Source organism: Myiozetetes cayanensis, unplaced genomic scaffold, assembly GCF_022539395.1.
Source record: "Myiozetetes cayanensis isolate MyiCay16 unplaced genomic scaffold, myiCay2020 scf2-11, whole genome shotgun sequence".
Taxonomy (NCBI): domain Eukaryota; kingdom Metazoa; phylum Chordata; class Aves; order Passeriformes; family Tyrannidae; genus Myiozetetes; species Myiozetetes cayanensis.
The window spans coordinates 113,014,428-113,035,346 of record NW_026087411.1 but is presented as its reverse complement, the minus strand read 5'-3'; the positions used below and the strand labels follow the sequence as shown (position 1 = coordinate 113,035,346).

Genomic DNA, 20,919 nt, shown 5'->3' with positions numbered 1-20,919 from the left:
TTATGACAATTTATGCTGTAATGTCTTTTGTCCCTTAAATTAACGTGTATTTCTTTGCAGATTCAACACTTCTATTATTTTGTTTTATTTTATTTCATTTTGTTTTATTTCAGTTAATTTAATTTCATTTAATTTTATTTCATTTCATTTCAACCAATCATAAAAATGTTGGGGTTTTCCATTTTTCAACGATACTGAATATACTTTATGATTAGAAAAAGGGAGCAAAAAAGAGGTAAGAGACAGTGTGTGGAGGCATCAGTGGATCATTCCATCTATTTGCCTGATTCAAACCTTTTAATTTAATTTATCTTTCCTGGAAAGGGCTTTGTGGTGACATTTCCCACATCTGTGCAAACAGAAATGGGAAACTGTGTTGAGAAAACATTTTGCACGTTTATGTAGCTCCAATAAACATCATCCTTTCCACCATTTCCCAGAAACACTGCACTATTTTAACAGCTCTCATAATGATGCCACTTGTTACTACATCTGGGAATAAGAAAAAAAAAAAAATGCAGTTGCTACCTTCAAAATGTGATGCCATTCCTGGGAAAGAGTAACTGTAAGAGGGATTCAGGGATTGTTGTGGATAAGTGTCTTCCAGTGAGCCCAGAGCACAATGCAGAGACAAAAGTGGTTGTTGAAACTCTTTTTTGAATATGAAAAGGGCCTTAGTCAGGAGTGTTAAAGCTGTTTTCTGTGTGCAGGGTCAGTAAAATCAGAACATTTTGTGCAGTTCCTGAGTTGCCATCCCAGGGATCGTATGGAAATACTGCTTGGGATTTGGAGAGGGACAGAAAAAAGATCTGGAGCCCAGAAAACCAGCCTGGTGGTTGGAATAAACATGTTCTACTCGTGGAAGAGACACAGCACTGTGTCAGGAGAGGTTCAGGTTGGATATCAGGAGAAGGTTCTTCCCCCAGAGGGTGGTTGGGCACTGAACAGGTTCCCCAGGGCAGTGGGCACAGCCCCAAGGCTTACAGAGCTCAGGGAATGTTTGGATAATGCTCTCAGGGACAGAGTGGGATTGTTGGGCTGTCCTGGGCAGGGCCAGGAGTTGGACTGGGTGATCCTTGTGGGTCCCTTCTCACTCAGGACATTCCCTGAGTCTATGAACACCATAATCAAATAATCCTTGCAGAGACCTCACAGTGAGCTGCCAACCTGACCCCTGATAAACCAGGACAAGCTCCAGTAGCTGGAAGCTGAAGTTTGAACAGTTCCACCTTGGAATAAAACAGCTTCACATCTCCCAGTGTAATTAAACATTGGAGTCTTTTTCCATCACTGTCATTTCGAATCTCTGAGATGAGATAATTTATCATTTTAAAAGAGGTGCTTGGTTCGAGTCAGGAGAAGAAATTCGGTGTCTGTCAAGGGCGGTGGCCCACGCTGGTGATTGATGAGCCTCCCTTCCCAACCCCTTCCCTTGTAGGTGGCTCAGGGACATTTGTCTGCACGTCCCTGAAATACTTGCAGCTCTGCATTAAGACAGACCCACCAGGGAAGGGGGTTGGAACTGGTCTTTAAGGTCCCTTCCAAACCAGTCTAGGATTCTCCGATTCAACATGAACCATCCTCACTTCATACTCTTGGACCTTCCTGAGGGGTCAGGAAGGAGGTTTTCTCCCTTGTTTTTAGGTCTTTTTTTCTTTTTTTTTCTTTGGATTATCAGAAATTGGCCATCACCAGAGGGTGACTTCTTTATTTCAGCCTGGAAAAGGGAAAGGTTTGGGGTGACATAATTGAGGTCTTCCAGTACCTGAAGGGAGCCTACAAGAAAGAGGGAGAGAGACTATTTACAAGGGCCTGGAGAGACAGAAAAAGAGGGAATGGCTTCAAACTGACAGAAGACAAGTTTAGATGGGATATTGGGAAGGAGTTCTTGGCTGGGAAGGTGGTGAGGCCCTGGCACAGGTTGCCCAGAGAAGCTGTGGCTGCCCCTGGATCCCTGGAAGTGTCCAAGTCCAGGTTGGATGGGGCTTGGAGCCACGTGGGATAGTGGAAGCTGTCCCTGCCCATGGCAGGGGGTTGGAATGGGGTAGTTTTAAGGTCCCATCCAACTTTGGGTTGGAATCCCATTCTGGGATTCTGTCATTCTATGGACTGGTTGTTTTGATACAGCAGAGATTCCTGTTTTGACATAATTGGTCCACGTGTCTTGCTCACTTGTTTGGATTCATCCTGATTGCCAGAGCTGGGAGCTGATGGGCAGGAATATGAGATTCTTCATCTTCCAGGGCAGTATAGGAATGGATTTCTGCTGGAATAATTTGGTCAACCACCCCCTAAGCAGTCACCTGCCATATCTGTGGCCTTGACTTTGGCAGGGTGTGGTTGGGCTCAGCCTGTGGCCCACATGGAATTGGTCACACTCTAAAAGGAGTTCAGGGCTTTGGGCTGACTGAAGTTCATTACCTGGACACAGGGGTGTGTGGATGAAGTGTAGTCGTTGTGATAACAGGTTAAATCAGTTCACCAGATGATTTTATGGTTCCTTCTGCCTTTAAACCACAGTAAAATGGTGACATGGCATCTTTATATTCCCCTTGCACTCTCAGTAACTGAGGTTCAAATTAGTCCCAGTCTGTGCTGTCAGAAGTTGGGTGCTGGTGGGTGTGTGATTCACTCTTTGATTCCTGGTAGCTGGGGAAACATCACCTAATTATCCCAGGCATGGGGCCATGCTAATGTGGCTGTATTCCCTCTGGGATGTGAGCTCCCACCTCTGCATTCCCTCTGGGATGTGAGCTCCCACCTCTGCATTCCCTCTGGGATGTGAGCTCCCACCTCTGCATTCCCTCTGGGATGTGAGCTCCCACCTCTGCATTCCCTCTGGGATGAGAGCTCCCATCTCTGCGTGACACCAAGCTGTGGAGATACTCATGTCACTCACAACTATCTCAGGCCTCTTGGTGGAAACATTCCTAAACTTTAACTGAGCTTGGGATGATAGAATTTCCAAGTGGTTCTTCTGTAATAATTTGCCAAAACTGAGAGCATCACTTTACCCCCCCCAAGATGATGGGAGTGTTCTTGGAAGACTTTGTACAACACAGCCTTGGACAGGTTGCTTTGCCTGTGCATTTTTATGGTTCCTTAATGCTTCAGTGCCAGGGGAGGTTCAGGTTGGACATAAGGAGGAATTTCTTCATGGAAAGCTTGTCAGGCATTGGAAGGGGCTGCTCAGGGAGGTGGTGGAGTCCCCACCCCTGGAGGTGTCCAGGGAATGACTGGATGTGGCACTCAGTGCTCTGGGCTGGGGGACAAGATGGGGATGGGTCAAAAATTGGTCTCGATGATCTCTGAGGTCTTTTCCAACCTGACTGATCCTGTGTTTCTGATCTCTCTTCAGGAACTTTGCAAAGCTCATCCCATCTCCACCACCTTTCTATTGATTTGAGGAGAATTCAAGCCACAAGGTCCCAGTGTCAAATTTCTTAGTTCTCTAAGGCAGAGATGGGATGTTTATCTCCCCTTTCAAATCTGAGCAAAAGATCTTTAAGATGGGATTGTTTCTTTGCCTTGATTTTTGTATCTCCTCCCTGTTTTTGGCTGCCTGTGGGAAATGTGGTTTTATGTAAAGACAGTGAAAGTGAGTTACCTCTCTGACCTGCAGTATTTTCCTTCCTTCCCTGTGCACACAGTGAGTTTTATTGAGGCAGCCTCATGGGAGTGCAGGACTTGGTCTGTCAAAGAGAAGTTTTTTACTAAATGCATAAATTAGAAAGATTTCTTACTCGTGAAATTCAGCACAGTCTTTTGGCTGAATCCAGTACATCACATAGCCAGTGAATGCTGGACTTCTTGAGCACAACTCTTACTGCAAACTAGAAAAGCTTTGTCTGTTTTATCTTTTTTTTCCAGAAGTTAGGATAACACCATTTCATCCCTTTTACCCCCAGCAGAGATAACGCACTTGTGTGATTGTTCTGATGTCATTAAACATCAAATAAGTACATTCTGCTGCAGATAAAGACCTCTCAAATATCAACCTGGTCGGTACCAAGTTTGCTAAAGAGCACGGACTGGCAGTCCCATCATTCATTGTTGTAGGAGGGCATTAATATTCAGAAGTTCCTGCTTTCCAAGCAGTTGGCCTTTAAGATGAGACTGACATCTCACTGGGATTCGGATTGTCTCTGGGAAAGCAGCCTGGCTCTTGTTTCATGAAGCTCTTGAGTCTGAGGATTGTACAGAAGTCAATTGAAAAGCAAGAACCTTTGATCAAGTCAAACAGTCTCGGAGTTGAAAGAGATTCTCCCAGATGAGCGTCTCCTAAGCGTGGGGCCCTGATAAAGTCCTCTTGACTATTAATTTAGGCTGTATTTTATAATTCATTAGAATTGGGATCCTGAAAAAAAGCAACAAACAACCCCCTGACTTCTGCCAAGTGGCATATGGCTGTCATCTCTGCTCAGCCTCCGGTGCTGCAAGCAGCATTCCTTCCCTCCCAGGAATGATCTTATCTACCAGAGTATTGCTCTGTATAGCTCTGTAAGTGCTCTGAGATCCCTGTTCCTCTGTCATTCATACAGAAAGGGAGAATGGTCCTGATAGGCCGAAAAGACAGCAAAAAAGAAAAATCTTACGACTAATCACTTTGTGGATAATTTTGTTTTCCTGAAGTTTCTAGATGTGTAGGGCAGAGTCTGTATTGCCTGTTTTTTGTTCTAATGGGGCCATCCTTCAGAGCTTTCCAGTTTTTTTTATGATCTAAGCTTGACTTAAAATTGCACCCTGGCAGTGGTTCTGCTGGGACAGTTTGTGTTCTGCCTCAGGCTGCCTTTCACGGTTGCTGTAAACTAATCTCTGACTTCATTGTCAGGGAAAAGGGCAGTTTGCTCCTCTCTCCCAGGCCTTTCCACAGGATACAACCTCTGTGTTGACACTGGCAATCCCAAAGTCCTCTGCTCAAGCTGAAAATCAGCCCTGCATGAGTGGAAGTGAAAGGGGATTTCCAGCCAGGATTTAAATCGCCAGGAGCGTGACTTGTAAATAGGACCACCCTTCTGGCATCAGCCCCGTCCTGCAGTGCATGAGCCAGTTCCAAACCCCACTGTGCTCATGTTCAGGGGAGGAACGTGTCATATTTGATCTGATCAGAAAGTTTGGCCGCTCTTGGTGAGGTGTCAAAAACTGTTTCACCAAACCTTTAGAAAAATCAAGCTGATTACCAGAGGAGTGTGTTTGCTGTGGTGCCGAGGTGACTCCTGTAAAGCATCTCAGTGTTCATGATTCTCCTGACTCTGAGTGAAGTTCTTTGTGTGTCAAAGGTTTCAGCCCACTCTAAGAAGACTTTGAAGAGAGACTCGTTGGTTGTTCAGAGATCAAGCACACGACAAACCTTATTTATCTGTAGAACAACCTGAGATAGTGGAAGGTGTCCCTGCCCATGGCAGGGGGTGGAAAGAGATCTTTCAAGTCCCTTCCAACCCAAACCGTTCTGGGATTCTATGAAAACACGTTTAGGAGGAATGGAAAATCCTTTGCCTCCTTTAGTTCTTTTCTTTCCTGAGTTCAACCCAAAATAGGTGCTTGTTTTGGCAGTTCTGCTCCCCACGTTCATCAAGGGCACCCAATCCTTCCCAGCCCATACCTTAGGTACGACTGCAACCCCCTGTTTTACACAAATCCCACCCTTTCTTCATTCCTTCTGGCCTCCTGTTTGGATGTTTGAATTAGGGGCAGGAGCTGAGAGTAGTTTTGGCCGCCCTTGGACAGTGGGGTGAAGGGCAAAGCCACCCATGTGGCCACTCAGGAATTTTCTTGTGGCCTCATAGATTCTCTGTGAACACACCAGACCCAAAGTCACTGTGAGTAATCCCACTGCCCCCCTCCTGCCATGGACAAGTCCTTATCTTGCCCGTGTTTGCACAGGAAATGTAAGCAGCGCTGATATTTTTCCAGCAGTTGAGGACCATCTGTCCTACAACAAACTCATCACCTGCCAGATCCGTTCAGAACATCTCGGAGTCCATATGTCTTGTGCATCCATGATAAAGAAAAGATGTACAAGCCTTTTCTCCTCCCTGTGACCTTCCAAACACGCTGGCATTTGGCCTCAGTGCTGAGACAGGAATTCTGCAGATTAATATCTGCTTTTTCGTTGTGCTGACCCACTTTAGTGGCAGAGGGTATATTTATTTCTCACCAGTTTTGAAGGGCTGCACTTTTTTTAGGCATTGCACAAGGAATCTATCATCTGCAAATAATTAAAATTAGACACTAGAAATGACATTGTATTGCTAATGAGCAGATGTGTCTACTTATACCAGTGGAAGAACAGCTGTACACATAAAAAACGCTACAGCGACCCTAAAGCAGCATTATGAATTCTGCTACAGGCCTGGAACTTCATTTAGAGATTAAAGGGTGGGGGGGAAAAGGATCTCTCCCTGTAAAATAGAACCATTTCTTTTTTTTTATCTTTTTCCTTTACATTTCTCCAACTTGCTTCCCTTAATAATTCGAATTAAATTGGCAAGCCTCAGATTAAAGCACCTTTGTCGTGGATTTCAAAGGTTATTGAGAGTCTTGGTGGTTTCAGCGTTATTAAAGGTGTAACAAAAACACAGCAGAAACACAAAAATCTCTTGTCACCAGGCATATTAAATATATTCAAAACAGAATTACCAACCCCTCAGGGAGCCATTCGTGGTCCAATAGTCTTCAATATTTTCATTAATGACTTGGAGGATACAGTGGAGAGGATGCTAATTAAATCAGCAGCAAAGACATTGCTGGGAGGCTCCTGAAGGAAGCGACTAAAACACAGCTCTGTGTTGATGAATGAACAAAAGCCGTGGAAATCGAGGTGCTGAGAGACAATAAACGTGTCTTGCTTCCTGCAGGTTGGAACGTTCAGCTGTGCACTGAGTTGTTTGGTAGGAGACAGTGACTTCTGAGACAGTGTCTTCTGTTGTTGCCTTCAGGTTCTTCTAATTCCCGCTCTTTCCAGTGAAATGCCAGTGGTGGGGCAGTTGACTGATGTCAACCCATCCCACCAGCATCCACTTTAGTCCCTTGCCAGTAATCACCTCTAAATTACGTGTAGTAAAGTCAGTAGTGAAGTCTTTGTGATATTTACCCACTTTGAGGATGCAGCTTCACCCCTTTCATCAACCAAAACGTCTCGGGTTCTGTTGTTCCCATTCTTTGTGTTCCTCTGGAACTAAACAAGCATTAAAAATAAATAGGTGTTATTGGGCTGCTTTGGGTCCCCAGGAACTTTAGCTGTCGTGACCTAATTTGCACGCTGGGCTCTTCTTATCCACGTAAATTAGAAGAGACTTTTTCTGACCTATATTTCCTGTTTGGGAGATGTTGTTTTCTCTGCATCTTTTTTAATGAAGGGAATTATTAAGGTGGTTGCTGAGATGGCTGAATTTTTGCATTATGAGGTGCTGAATCAATTCTGGTTAAAGGGCAGTATTCCTTCTGGGCTCTGAGTTCTTCTTACCTTTAAACTGCTTTTAGGCTGTTTGTTTTATATCTGTCAAGGATGTGTCAGCTGCTAAAAATTAACTTTATCTTTCAGTGTTGTGAAGGTCAGTAATCAATAGTTCCTTGAGGATGAGAAAATGGTTCCTTGAAGATGAGATGGGGCTTGGAGCAACTTGGAATAGGGAGGATGTCCCTGCCCATGGCAGGGGGTTGGAACGAGATGGTCTTTAAGGATCCTTCCAACCCAAACCATTCCTTTCAACCCAAACCATTCCATGAAGCTGATGTGGTGGGAATCACAGCATCCAGATTTTCATGTGGATTAGAAGAGAGCAACCTTAGAATGCCTTTTTCTTCAGAATTTTTGGATGGACTCTTCCTAATTTTAGGCGAGGAAAGCAACAGACAAAGTCAAAACAAAGTGATACCAAACATTGTTTTTTCTTCTTCAAATAACCCACCGGTGAATTTACAGTACTTGGGTCTAGAAATCTGAGGCACTGAAGCGTGGCTTCATTAATCATAGTTTATGGTGATTATTAGTAGGCTTTTAATCTTTGTTTTCGTGTATAATTAGGTACAAGAGGTCAAAGCTGACTCTCTTCTGAACAACAATATTTTCAGTGAATGACTGTTTTTCTCCGCCTGCAATTTTCTCCTGCATATTTATAAGAGCTCAGTTGTCTGTGTTTGGAGAGAGCAGTGTCCCCTGAGCTTATCTGCTGATAAAGGCAAATGACAACACTGTTATTTTTGTTATCACTAATTATTTTTATTGCTGTTGCAACAGCACCTGGTGGATCGTAGTAGGTTTAGATTCACGGTGCTAACACGTGTCTGAATTGAGGCAAGACACCAGTGAGCAACTGATAAATGAAGAGAAAAGAGAAGGCACGTAAAGAAAACAACACAAATGTGTGTGATTCCATAGCCAAGCTCTGTTTGCAGCACCACACCTGAATTGTTGTGTTTTTTCATTATATTTTTTTTTTGCATGATCAGTTGTTTTCCAGCATCACAGCCCAGCTAATCCATGGAGAAAATAAAATAGGCAAAGGGGGCCCAAATCAGATGCTCAAACAGAAATGGCTTCTTCCCTGTCAGGCCCTCTTGTGTGTTTTTCCAGTTTCCATCTGTGCCACAGAAAATGTGGGGCACCTTTATGCCCTGTGTCGTGTCCTTCAGTCTCCTCCAGACATCTCTGCTCTATGCACTTACTTGGCTTTGAGGAATGTTAAGATCTCCAATCAGGCTGGTGTGACCACTGTAGACATGTCAGGTGGGATAAAGCTGAGCTAAATCCACCCAAATTCAGATGTCTCTCCATAGGCATGGAGAGTGTCAGCACCCGTGGATGTTGGTAGAGATCCACTCAACACTCTTGACTCGCCCCAAAGGAGGCATCTGTGTTTGGGCAGCTTTTGGTTGCCCAAACCTGGAAGATGCTCCTGCTGCACCAATAAATATTGATAAAAATCTCACTCCCTTCCCATGGTCACAGAATCATGGAATGGTCTGAGTTGAAATGGGCCTTAAGGACCATCTCATTCCAACACCTTCCACTATTCCAAGTTGCTCCAAGCCCTGTCCAACCTGGCCTTGGACACTTCCAGGGATCCAGGGGCAGCCACAGCTTCTCTGGGCAACCTGTGCCAGGGCCTCACCACCCTCACAGCCAACAATTCCTTCCCAATATCCCATCTCTCCCTGCCCTCTGACAGTGGGAAGCCATTCCCCCTTGTCCTTTCCCTCCATCCCTTGTCCCCAAGTCCCTCTCCAGCTCTCCTGGAGCCCCTTTGGGCTCTGGAAAGGGCTCCAAGGTCTCCCTGGATCCTTCTCTACTCCAGATGAACCCCCCAGCTCTCCCAGCCTGGCTCCAGAGCAGAGGGGCTCCAGCTCTTGGAGCATCTTCGTGGCCTCCTCTGGACTCACTCCAGTAGGTCGAGGTTCCTCCATCTCAGAGACAGATTTTTGAGAGAAGGCACCTTTGAAAGAGCCTAATGTCTCTTTATGACAGAAAAAGTCTAAAAACTTAACTAAAACTAATCGTTTAACTTTTGATTAAAGTTAAATCAAATTTAATTGAAGTTAAAAGTCCCCTACAAAAAGTTTAGTACCATTAACATTGATTTATGTTTATAATTCACTGTTCTATTCATCTGTTCTAGGCACTACTGGTAAATATGTATTTTCAATTAATAATTATTTTTCAATTTTCAATTCAAATTCCTGTCTGCCAGTGACATTTTATACTTGAGCTTTGTGACACTCATCAAAACCAACCTGTGGGGGTTTTTTTCTGGGCTCAGGTAGGTCATGAACCTCCTTCAAAGGTCAAAGAGCGTTCAGAGAGCATTTAAGGAATGTTATATCTGAATGAATGAATAAAGAATGAAGCGTGCAGGGAACTCTTCTCTCAAACCAAGTCTTCCTTGACTCTTTCCAGTTTTGTAATGTGAATTTTTGTCCTGTTTTGTGTGTGAACTGTTAGAGGAACAATATTGCACGTGGAACATGAATCACAGAATGGGTTGGGTTGGAAAGGACCTTAAAGATCATCTCCAAGATCATCTTCTTTTTTCAAAAGAAGACCAAAAATACAGTTTCCTCCTTGACATTGAAAACTGCGTGTATTGAAAACTTCCTGAACCTTTTGCTCTGTTGACAGTGTAAAAGTTTCCTTTAATGTGTCCAAGCTCATTAATGTATTTTAACCTTCTGAAGAAACTCTTTTATATTTCATTTCTCCTTCCTGCACCACAGCACCTTGAAAATCATCAAGAACTCTCAATCCACAGCCCTGTAACTAACTTCTTTCCTTATTAACATTTTTCTCCTTTAATCATATGCTATAAAGAGTTTTACTTTCCCCTGGCAACTTTTAAGCTGTATAGATGTAATCATTATAGTGAGTGATGACATCAAGCCAGGGTGACATGGTGCAATTGATTTTTACTAAATAATTCTATGATGAGCTGGAAGAAGGAGTTTTATTAGTCTTAACTCAGCGAGGATTGATTGGGGAAAAGAAAATGCCCAATCAGTACATCAGGTTTCTGTGGGGATAAGAAAATAAGTGACAGCTGCAGAAAAGTCTATAAATCACAGAAAAAATTATGGTAAAAATAAGAGCTGTGAACTGCCCTTTAAAATTTCACTGGATGGCAGAGAAGAGTCTCACAGACCTCAGTCATTTATCTCCATTATGCCTGGGATCCTCTGGGAATAGCAAAGTTGAAGGATGATACCATTACATTTTTTTTTTTATTATTTTTAAATGGAGAGAAGATAAGGAGTGGTGTCTAAGTATTACTTTGGAGTCATTAGAGGATTGAGTCTTCAAAAGAATTCCTTGATTTAGCCAATAAAATAAAGTGTCTTTTGCTTTCTATAAGTAATATATTAAAGATTCACCATTTTGAACCAGATTTGCTTGGTGGCAAATTCTGAAGAAAAAAGTACTGGGAAATGTGGGGGATTTTATTAATCATAGAATTACAGAATGGTTTGGATTGGAAGAGACCTTAGAGATCATCTTGTTCCAATCCCCTGCCATGGGCAGGGACAACTTCCTCTATCTCAGGTTGCTCCAAGCCCCATCCAACCTGGCCTTGGACACTTCCAGGGATGGGAAGTCCATATTCCAGACCATATTCTGGTCCTTCAAACCAAAAGAGAGATGGTATTTGCTGCTCTGATACCAAAGAATATGGGGGAGACCAAAATTAAATCACCCCTACCCAGGTACATCAGAAGATGCCAAAGTGTTGGTCAGAGGGAGCTTTTTAGAGCCATTTCTTTGCCTGTTCTCTACATTTGGGCACAGAACAGCTTTCCCAGTGGAAGTGTGTTCATATTCCATGGCAGTCTCCTTCTGGGAGAGCCTCACAGCTGCCTTTTCTTTCTACCATCCTCCTGGCCACAAATTTCTGTTTCATATAAAAGAAGTGCTGAGCTCTTGAGGGCATTTAGTGAGTAATTCATGTTCTGGTCTCTGCTGGCACAGTGAGGACATTTTATGTTCTCCAGAGAGTGGTCCAGGCTGAGGTTCTTTGGTCAGCCAAAGTGAAAGTCCTGGTTATAATCCTTGCCCAACATCTAAACACCCTTAGAGCTCCAGATGCCCTCATCCTTCCTGATTCTCCAGAGACAAGAGCTTGCAGCAACTGGCCAGTGCTCACACAGGATTTGGGCTTATGCACATATTTTTGGGCTTAACCACATATTTTTGTCTCTTGCTGGAGAGGTGGAAATCCTCTACTTTTTTATCAGCTCTGAAATCAGTATTTCTATCTAAACATCTCTTTGATGACAGATTTTGTGGCCGTTCCCAACAAAGAAGCTGATTTTCAGTGTCTCAGGCACCAGCAGCAAGTGCCAGCAAGCTACAACTCCAGGGTATGTTTGTTCCTGTCCCTGTTGGATGTGTTCCTGATCACCTGGTCAGGGAGACATTTTCCCAGGGCAGGGGTGAAGTTTTCCATCCCTGGAGGGATTTAAAAGCCATGTGGATGTGGCACTTGGGGACATGGGTTAGTGGTGGCCTTGGCAGTGCTGGGAAATGGTTGGACTCGGTGATCTTAGAGGTCCAACCTAAATCATTCCATGATTCCTCAGGGTTAATATATTTTCTTAACAACTTTGAGAAGGAACCTGTGTATGATCTCAGCCTCAAATGAAAAGGAGGGTCGGGCCCTACTGACAGATTTGCCTATTTATTATGTCCTTGAGGAAAAGATTTATCTCCTGGAACTATCCTAAAAACTATCCCTAAATTGGCAGGTTTTGAGGCTTCTTGCAGCACAGTTGGAGGAAACCAGCATTTTCCTAGAAGATTCAGCTGATGTTCTGTAGGAATTACTCCTTCTGCCAGTCAAGAACTTAAGCACAGATACCTTGTGGAATTTTGAGAGAGCCAAGCTCAGGTCACTTTTTATTCAGTAAATGTGGTTGTTTTTTTTTTAAAGACAAGATTGTTAAGATTGTTAAGCTCAATCACCCTACCACGGTTGTTTAGTAAATTAAATTTCTTGCCTTGTTTGCTACTCATTGAGTTAGTGGATCTCAGCAAGTAGGACTTGCCAGAGGGTTTTAAAAAGTCAGTGATGGACCCTTGAGATGTAAGTTTGTCTGTGTGAGGGACATTACAAATAACAACAGCAACGGTGGCACTTGGTTATGTCTATTACAAGGAATTTATTTTGTCATCCCAAAGTCATTGGGGCTTAAATAATATATTAGTTATGCATTGGGGAGGAGGAGGGGTTAGGTACAAATTAATTCAAGTAACGAGTGAAAATAAATGACATTTTAGCTTAGATGTTTGGTCATGTTAAAGCTGCACTTTGAGGTAATACATAAAATGTCTTGTTCAGTCTTCTTCATTCCATGGGGGTAGTTTAACAGTCCAAACCAGCACTTTGGTTCTGGGAGAGGCTGTTATTGCACAGCCTGAATCCTCCTTAACTTTATACTTTCATCACTGACATGGCAGTTTTGGTATCCTGGGCTCATCCCACAGCGTGGGCATCAGGGAAGGGGGGGATTCTGCCCCTCTGCCCCCTCAGGTGAGACCCCACCTGCAGAGCTGCCTCCAGCCCTGGGGAACAACAGCACAAGGACGTGGAGCTGCTGGAGAGAGTCCAGAGGAGGCCACGGAGATGCTCCCAGGGCTGGAGCCTCTCTGCTCTGGAGCCAGGCTGGGAGAGCTGGGGGGGCTCACCTGGAGAAGAGAAGGATCCTGGGAGAGCTTGGAGCCCCTTCCAGAGCCTGAAGGGGCTCCAGGAGAGCTGGAGAGGGACTTGGGACAAGGGATGAAGGGACAGGACAAGTGGGAATGGCTTCAAAATGGCAAGTGACTGGGCTAGATGAGTATTGGTATGAAATCCTTCCCTGTGAGGGTGGTGAGGCCCTGGCACAGGTTGCCCAGAGAAGCTGTGGCTGCCCCTGGATCCCTGGAAGTGTCCAAGGCCAGGTTGGACGGGGTTTGGAGCAACCTGGGACAGTGGAAGGTTTCCCTGCCCATGGCAGGGGGTGAAATGAGATGAGCTTTAAGGAACCTTCCAACCCAAACTGTTTTATGATTCTCTGATTCTGTGAAAATGTCTATCCTTGATCTGAAGCCCTCAGGAATGGAATGTGGTTTTAGGTGCATTGCTCAGAGGAGAAACACTCTTTACTGCTTGAATGTTGCCTTATTTCCAATCTGCATTTTTGTACACTTTGGCTTTCAATTGCCCCACCTCATGAAGCAACTTTGGCAAGACTAAAGAACCTTATTTCTCTGGGTTTTTCCCTCTCTAAATGTATTTTTAATTCAGAGTCAGTTCTCCCCTTAACCTTCTCTTCAATAAATTAATTTAGCTGACTTGCTTCTCCGTTACTCTGTCCTGATGGCACATACATACATTAAATAATCTTATCTTCTCACCCAGAGCACACGAGCTCCTGCTAAACTTAAACTCATGGCAAGAAACCAGCCCAGTGTGGAGTGATCCCCCATTCAGAGAGATTTTTGTAATCTACTCCCTAGCTGGTTGTTAAATAGTTTGTTAAGCAGTAAATAGATTTGTAGAATGTTAATGCTTAAGCTCAGGCATCAATCAGCATTAACATATCCTGGCAAAACTAAGGCTTTCCTGGCCTGGACTAATTTTATTCCTCCTAAGTCTTCAGTAGCACTGGATTTACAAGAGCTCCCTGAAAAGAATCTGCAAAGGAATGAGCAAAACATTCCCTGCCTGGCAGTTGACACTATTAAGTATTGATGAAGAGCACAGTGATTTTTTTTAGGTGTAATAATAAAATTTACCAATTAAAAAGTGACCCAAATCATCAGAAAACTCCATAACATGTTTTGGTATCAGGTTCTTTTATATAACTGTTGGTCATCAAAAGGAATTTTAGTCCTAATACGTATTTTAAAGTATTTCTGTATCTCTTTGTTCATAAATATTTCAGCCAGTTTTCATTTGTTTATTGTCCTATCCTTTAAATTGTTTTTCTGTTGCTTTCTAAAGGCAAAGAGGGATAAAACTTCCCAGGATTTAATGAGTAATAATATATTGATGCATCTTTTTCCCCAGCATCACAGGCTCTTTCCCTACCCTCTGCCCTTTGCTTGGGGGGTATCAGGACATGTATTTTCTTTTCCATTTCATCTCCATAGTCCTGAGAGTTGATGGAAATCTTCAAAGGGGTCTCTGTAGTCTGGGGGCAGTCACAAGCCAAACCCTGATAATTTCTAGTTTGACTGGGGTGTGATGTAATAAATCTAAAATGCTCATTTACATGCCATTTAAATGGATATATCACTGTTGAATCTCTTCAGGACTCTTTAACCAAAGAACTTTGGTCTTCCTAAAAATACCTGCTGGACGAGACTGTGCCGATCCAGCTGCATGGAACATCCTAAATTTAGTGGAAGGTGTTGAAAAGGTGGTTGGAACTGGATGGTTTAAGGTCCTTTCCAACCCAAACCGTGCTAAGATTCTATGAAATTCAGGTGTATTGACCTTCTCCCAGCAGCCCAGGGAGGGGGAGAGGCTGATCCTCATGGCATTCCATGTTTTCTCTCTCTCCAGGGATGAGACAAGGCAATGACGTTGGCACTCAGTACCGCTCGGCCATCTACACCTTCTCCCAGGAACAGATGGAAGCTGCCCTGAGGTCTAAGGAAGAATATCAAAAGGTAACACTGGGAAGGGTGTGGAATTCCTTCCTGTAGGAGCAGAGGTCAAAGATGTCACTAATGAGCACAAAATCACTCCTTGTGCCGTGCATTTTCTGTGCTGCTGTTGGAGCTCCTCGTTCCAACACTGAACTTGCATCACAGTTGCTTTAAATTCCAACTTTTATGAGTGTTTTTGGTTTGTGTGAGTCATTTTGTAACTATTCAGATAGTTCTTTGTGCAGAGATATCTTGAATCTCTGGAAGAGATTTTTTTTAATGTGGGTGCACCGGAGCAGAAATCTGTGATCCTAAAGCTATTCCAGCACCTCTGAACCCTGTACTCTGAAGGGCTCACCCAAAATCTCAGCCCCAAGAGTTCCTGAACCTTGAGGGAAGGTCCTGATCAATATTTGAGCTGCCTAACTCAGCATCACCCACCTGCTGCTTGTAAGATGCTTCTATGAAGCCATTCCATAAATGTCTGTGATGGGATGTGACAGCCCGTGACGTGCTAAGAGTATTTGTTTTGACACAAGGATTTGTGGGAGAGAAGATCAACCAATTCCCCCCTCTGTACAGCCCTGTTTTTCAGGGGAGATGGATTCTGTCTCTTCCCTGCCACATAAGCTATTATTTAACTAAAGGCAGGGGGATTAGTGTCCTGCAGTGTCTCTGCATTGTGCTTGCTGTCTGAGCTGCCTCGCGCTCTTTTCAAAGCGAGATCCGGATTCTACAACGCAGAAATAGAAATTCTTACGATTTTTATGAAACAGAAATTCTTTTCATTTATATGAAATATAAATGCTTATACTTTATGTGAAAAAAAACCCAAGCACTTAACCTGGAACATCAGGGCATGGACTTATAGAGCGCTGAAAGAGTCCCAGTGTTCGTATGTTTAATTATACAACGATCTCACTTGTGTCACGTTAAAGAACCGGGAGCTGGGGTGAATATTTAACGTTAAAAGGAAACAAGTGTGTTTTTGGAGGGTGGGGATACGCCAGTCAGAGGGTCCAAAGAGGAGGTTCAGCTGCTGAAACCCTGGGCAGCAGTTTGGGGTTCCCCAGTGTGTGTGTGCCTGGTGGGTTGAGCTCTCACAGGGCTGGTTCCTTCCTGCAGTCGGAATTATTTTGTGTGCAAAGAGATGCTCTGAACTGCAAGCAAATAAACAGAAAGCCTTTCTCAGCAGTGTGAGAACTGTGCTTGTAAATGAGGTGTTCAGTGACATATTTTCTCGTGAGTAGCTGAACACATGGGGAGAAGTCAGTCTTGCAGGTGCTTATGTGATTTAACAGAGTGGTTTTTGGAAGGTTCACTGCTCGTATTTATCACTCAGAACTTTTTTTTCTCGTTATTTCCCTCAGATCCATTGCTTTTCCGAGTTCCTTTTATTCCTTTCTGTTAGCATCTGCTGACCAGTATCACCCCGTAAATCTTACAGCTTTAATTTGCTTTCCCATCTCTTTTATTCTCTGCTGTTATTTGTCATTAAATAAATACTGACATGAAAGCAAAATTGCGAGGTAGGAGATTGCAAGATGATATTACAGAAATTTCCATCATCAAATAGATTTCCTTAATGGCACCATTTAAAATTTACCTACTTTGAAGTCTATCACCATTTGAAAAGTGTGTATAATTAGTACATTTATATAATTAGGCACAACTGTAAGCGAGCACATGTGGAGTTTGTTTTTGCACTGAAGTGGGGAAGGAAGGGACGGTGTTGCCAGCTAAGGAAACACAGCAAATATGTACCAAAATTCCTCAGGGATCTGTGGTTCCTATGTATTATTAACAACAATATCTACAATATTATCTGCTGAGGTATTGCAGGAGCAGTGGAGTGGTTGTATGGGAAACACACTGAGCAAACAATTTGTTCAGGAATCCCTTTTCATATTAAATGTTTTGCATTACATGATTTTAATGTAAATCTAATACAGCCACTTCCCTTATTATTGCAGCAATTTAAAATAAATATCAGGCTCTTCTGGCAGTGACACGTGCCAGATAATCAGGGACAAAACCACGTGGGAATGGCACAATGCTTGATTTTTCCAGGCACCAAAGGGGGGAAAGGGCTCACAAATATGACAAGTACAATAACTGCACCGTGGCTGCAAAGGCATAAAACCAAAATGCCATTTATTTGTTTGTTCCCTGAATAATCGTGCATGTGCTGTTGAGGTGTTTGTGAGCTGAGGGCCTGGAAGAGAGCTAAGAATGGCCTTCAACCAGAAAATGATGTGTTTGTTAGAGGAGTTTCTTTCCAGAAAGACGGGGAGGGTTGATCATTTAAAGGAAACAATTTTGTTTACTGAGGGTAGAAACCATCCAACCCCAAGGTTAATATCTTGAATTCCTGCCTCCAGGACTGGCTGCCTGAGGCATTGGCTTCTCCCTGGAAGACGGAGAGTGTGTTCAGCAAACAGCATGGGCTGGAAGGAGCAGAACAAACCATTTTGGACCAAGGACCAGAATGGGTGTTTCGAGAGGGTTTGATCTTCAGTAGCTGTAGTTGGTCCTCTCAACCACCAGCAGGTGAAGTCAGCACCTTAGCACTGGGCTCTGCTGAGGCCAAACCTCAAATCCTGGGGGCAGTTTTGGGCCCCTCCATTCAGGAAGGACATTGAGGAGCTGGAGCGTGTGCAGGGAAGGGAACGGAGCTGGGGAAGGGGCTGGAGCAGCAGGAGCAGCTGAGGGAGTTGGGGGGGGCTCAACCTGGGAAAAAGAGGGATCAGGATGGACTTTTTGGCTCTGCAACTCCCTGACAGGAGATGGGAGCCAGGGAGGGGGATTGGGCTCTGCTCCCAGGGAACAAGGGACAGGATAAGAGGGAACGGCCTCAATTGTGCCAGGGAAGGATTAAGTTGGATAACAGGAACAATTCCTTTCTGGAAAGGATGATCATGCATTGGAATAGGCTGCCCAGGGCAGAGGTGGAGTCCCCATCCCTGAAGGGAATTCAAAGCCATGTGGATGTGGCACTTGGGGACATGGGTCAGTGGTGGCCTTGGCAGTGCTGAGGAACAGTTGGACTCGATCTTTGAAGGCTTTTCCAACCTAAATGATCCTGTACTTCTATATTAAATGACAATAAAAAGGAGATTTATTACCAGCCTGTGAGTGAGAGGCAAGATGTGCCCTGAGCCCAAGGATCCTGCAAGGTTGCATCTATTTCAAGTTGTGAAACTTGTTGCTGATTCCTGCAGCTGCTCCAGCAGCTGAGAAATGGCATCACAGCACTGAATATGCATCGAGCTGTGTGTCTTGAGCTGCTGATGAAGCTGAGAACATGCAGTCAGAGTCAGCCAGTGCTGATATGTATTCTAATACAATAGTGTTGCTGGTAAATGGTAACACAATGTAAGTGTAATCAGAAAAACATACAATGAGGGCCAGGGCTTGGTAAAATCACTGTGAATGAGCTGTTCCATCAGTTTTGCCTGAAGCTGAGGTTTTTTAATACAGTTGAACCTGAGGTTACTCAATTTTCAAGACAGTTGCAAGGCTGGATTTAGTTTTCAAATGAATTACCAAGGCAATTTTAATCCAGGGAGTGAAATCAGGGTGGGAAGAAGTGTGTATTTGTTGGGTTTTTTTTCAAAATCAGAGCCTGCATTTGTTTTGTGAAGCACTAACACTGAGTTTTAAGGCTCCAAGAACACAGTGAGTCCCTCCCCTCCTTAGAATCACAAAATGGTTTGAATTGGAAGGGACCTTAAAGCTCATCTCATTCCACCCCTTGCCATGGGCAGGGACACCATCCACTAGCCCAGGTTGCTCCAAGCCCTGTCCAACCTGGCCTTGGACACTTCCAGGGATTCAGGGGCAGCCACAGCTTCTCTGAGCAACCTGTGCCAGGGCCTCCCTACCTTCCCAATATCCCCATCTAACCCTGCCCTCTGCCAGTAGGAAACCTCTCCCTATGTCTTGTTCTTCCATCCCTTGTCCCCAGTCCCTCTCCAGCTCTCCTGGAGCCCCTTTAGACTCTGGAAGGGGCTCTCAGGTCTTCCTGGAGCCTTCTCTTCTCCAGGTGAACCCCCCCAGCTCTCCCAGCCTGGCTCCAGAGCAGGGATGATGGATGGAGGTGCTCTGCAGGATAAGGGAAACAGGGAATTAGCATTGGCCAACCAAAGATGCAACGATCTCTGCAGCTCAGCAGTTGAACAGATACTGTAAAACTTCCATAAACTTGTGGGATGATGTGGGAACAAACCAGCAAAACCCTCAGGTACAAACCCAAGAGCTTTATATTTGGTATTAGAGAGAAGAGATTGAAAAAGTGGAATTTCCTGGCCAGCGCAATGAGCTTTGGAGCAGCAACTAAATGGAGATGAGGGGGCTGGGATTGTATTTGTGAAGCTGGAGTAAAGGCTCTTCACAGACCTTTGAGATCTACAGTTCTGAGTGGTTAATTCCATGAAGGAATGCCTTGTGGAGTGAATTTCCAACACTCATCTGTTTTTTTATCTGATGTGCTGTGTGAGTTTAGAACAGGCTTTGCCTGGGAGGTGGTTTTTCATGTGATTTTTGGCTGGGAAAAGTTAAATAGCTCTTTGAAAATTAGATTGTTTTTATTAAAGCAATACAATAGTCAATAAAAAAAAATAACACCTGCTTACTGCTCTTCAAATTCTGTCTAATTCAGAGCTTTATGTATCAAATTATCTCTGCTTCACTCTGATGTGAATGGCAGTGACTCGATTCCTGATTGATGGTTGGTGGCTCTCAGGAAAACAAGCAAAGCTGATCTGATAAGCTGAGCCATTCTTTGTTTTGTAATCACTTCCCTGTGCTACAGAGATACCCTTTGAATGTTCATCCCTCTCTGAGAAAGCTGCATTTGGCTCTGGATGAGGAGGTTTTGTGTGAACAGTTGCAAACTCTTTTCATGTTACTGTAAATGGCGGAAAATTGGAGTTCTTTGTCACTCCAAGAAAATTTGGTCCCCTCACAGCAGAGAACTAACACTAATACATTTCTTGGTGACAGTGGCAGCGAGATAAAAGAATTAATGGCGTGAATTTAGGATGAACTTGTGGATGTGTCTACCTGGACTTCAGCAAAGCCTTTGGCACCCTCTCCCATGGGATCCTCCTGGAAAAGCTGGCAGTCCATGGCTTGGACAGGGGCACCTTGGCTGGGTTAAGAACTGGCTGATGGCTGAGCCCAGAGGGTGGTGGGGAATGGGGCTGCATTCAGTTATCTGGTCACCAGTGATGTCCCCGGGGCTCAGTGTCAAATGTTTACTATCTTTATTGATGATCTGGATGAGAGAATTGAGTCTAACATGAGCAAATTCGTGGATGACACAGAGTTGAGTGGGATGTGGATCTGCTGGAGGGTAGGAAGGCTCTGCAGAGGGATCTGGACAGGCTGGATCTGTGGGCTTAGGTCAGTGGTGTGAGGGTCAACAAGGGCAAGTGCCAGGTCCTACATTTTTGCCACAACAGCCCCCTCCAGCGCTCCAGTCTGGGGCAGAGTGGCTGGAAAGCTGGAAAAGGCCCTGGGGGTGGTGGTTGACAGCAGGTGAACATGAGCCAGGTGTGCCCAGGTAGCCAAGAAGGCCAATGCCACCTTGACTATACCTGCAATAGCCTGGCAGCAGGATTAGGGAGCTGATTCTTCCCCTGTGCTGGCACTGCTGAAGCCACACCTGGAGTGCTGTGTCCAGTTCTGGGCTCCTCTAGGAAGGACATGGAGGGGCTGGAGCGTGTCCAGGGAAGGGAACGGAGCTGGGGAAGGGTCTGGAGAACCAGGAGTGGCTGAGGGAGCTGGGGGGGCTCAGC

The 20,919-nt window shown here is 44.3% G+C and overlaps 1 protein-coding gene across 6 annotated transcripts in view; it reads left to right on the top strand.

Moving 5' to 3' along the window:
- The window catches only part of MSRA (methionine sulfoxide reductase A), a 246,367-nt gene that overhangs the window by 140,324 nt on the left and 85,124 nt on the right, over nucleotides 1-20,919 (top strand). For all 6 annotated transcript variants that reach the window (XM_050314806.1, XM_050314804.1, XM_050314808.1 and 3 more), the window contains one exon: nucleotides 15,033-15,139. In XM_050314806.1, the coding sequence (XP_050170763.1) occupies nucleotides 15,033-15,139 (107 nt within the window). The remainder of the gene's footprint in view (nucleotides 1-15,032; nucleotides 15,140-20,919) is intronic.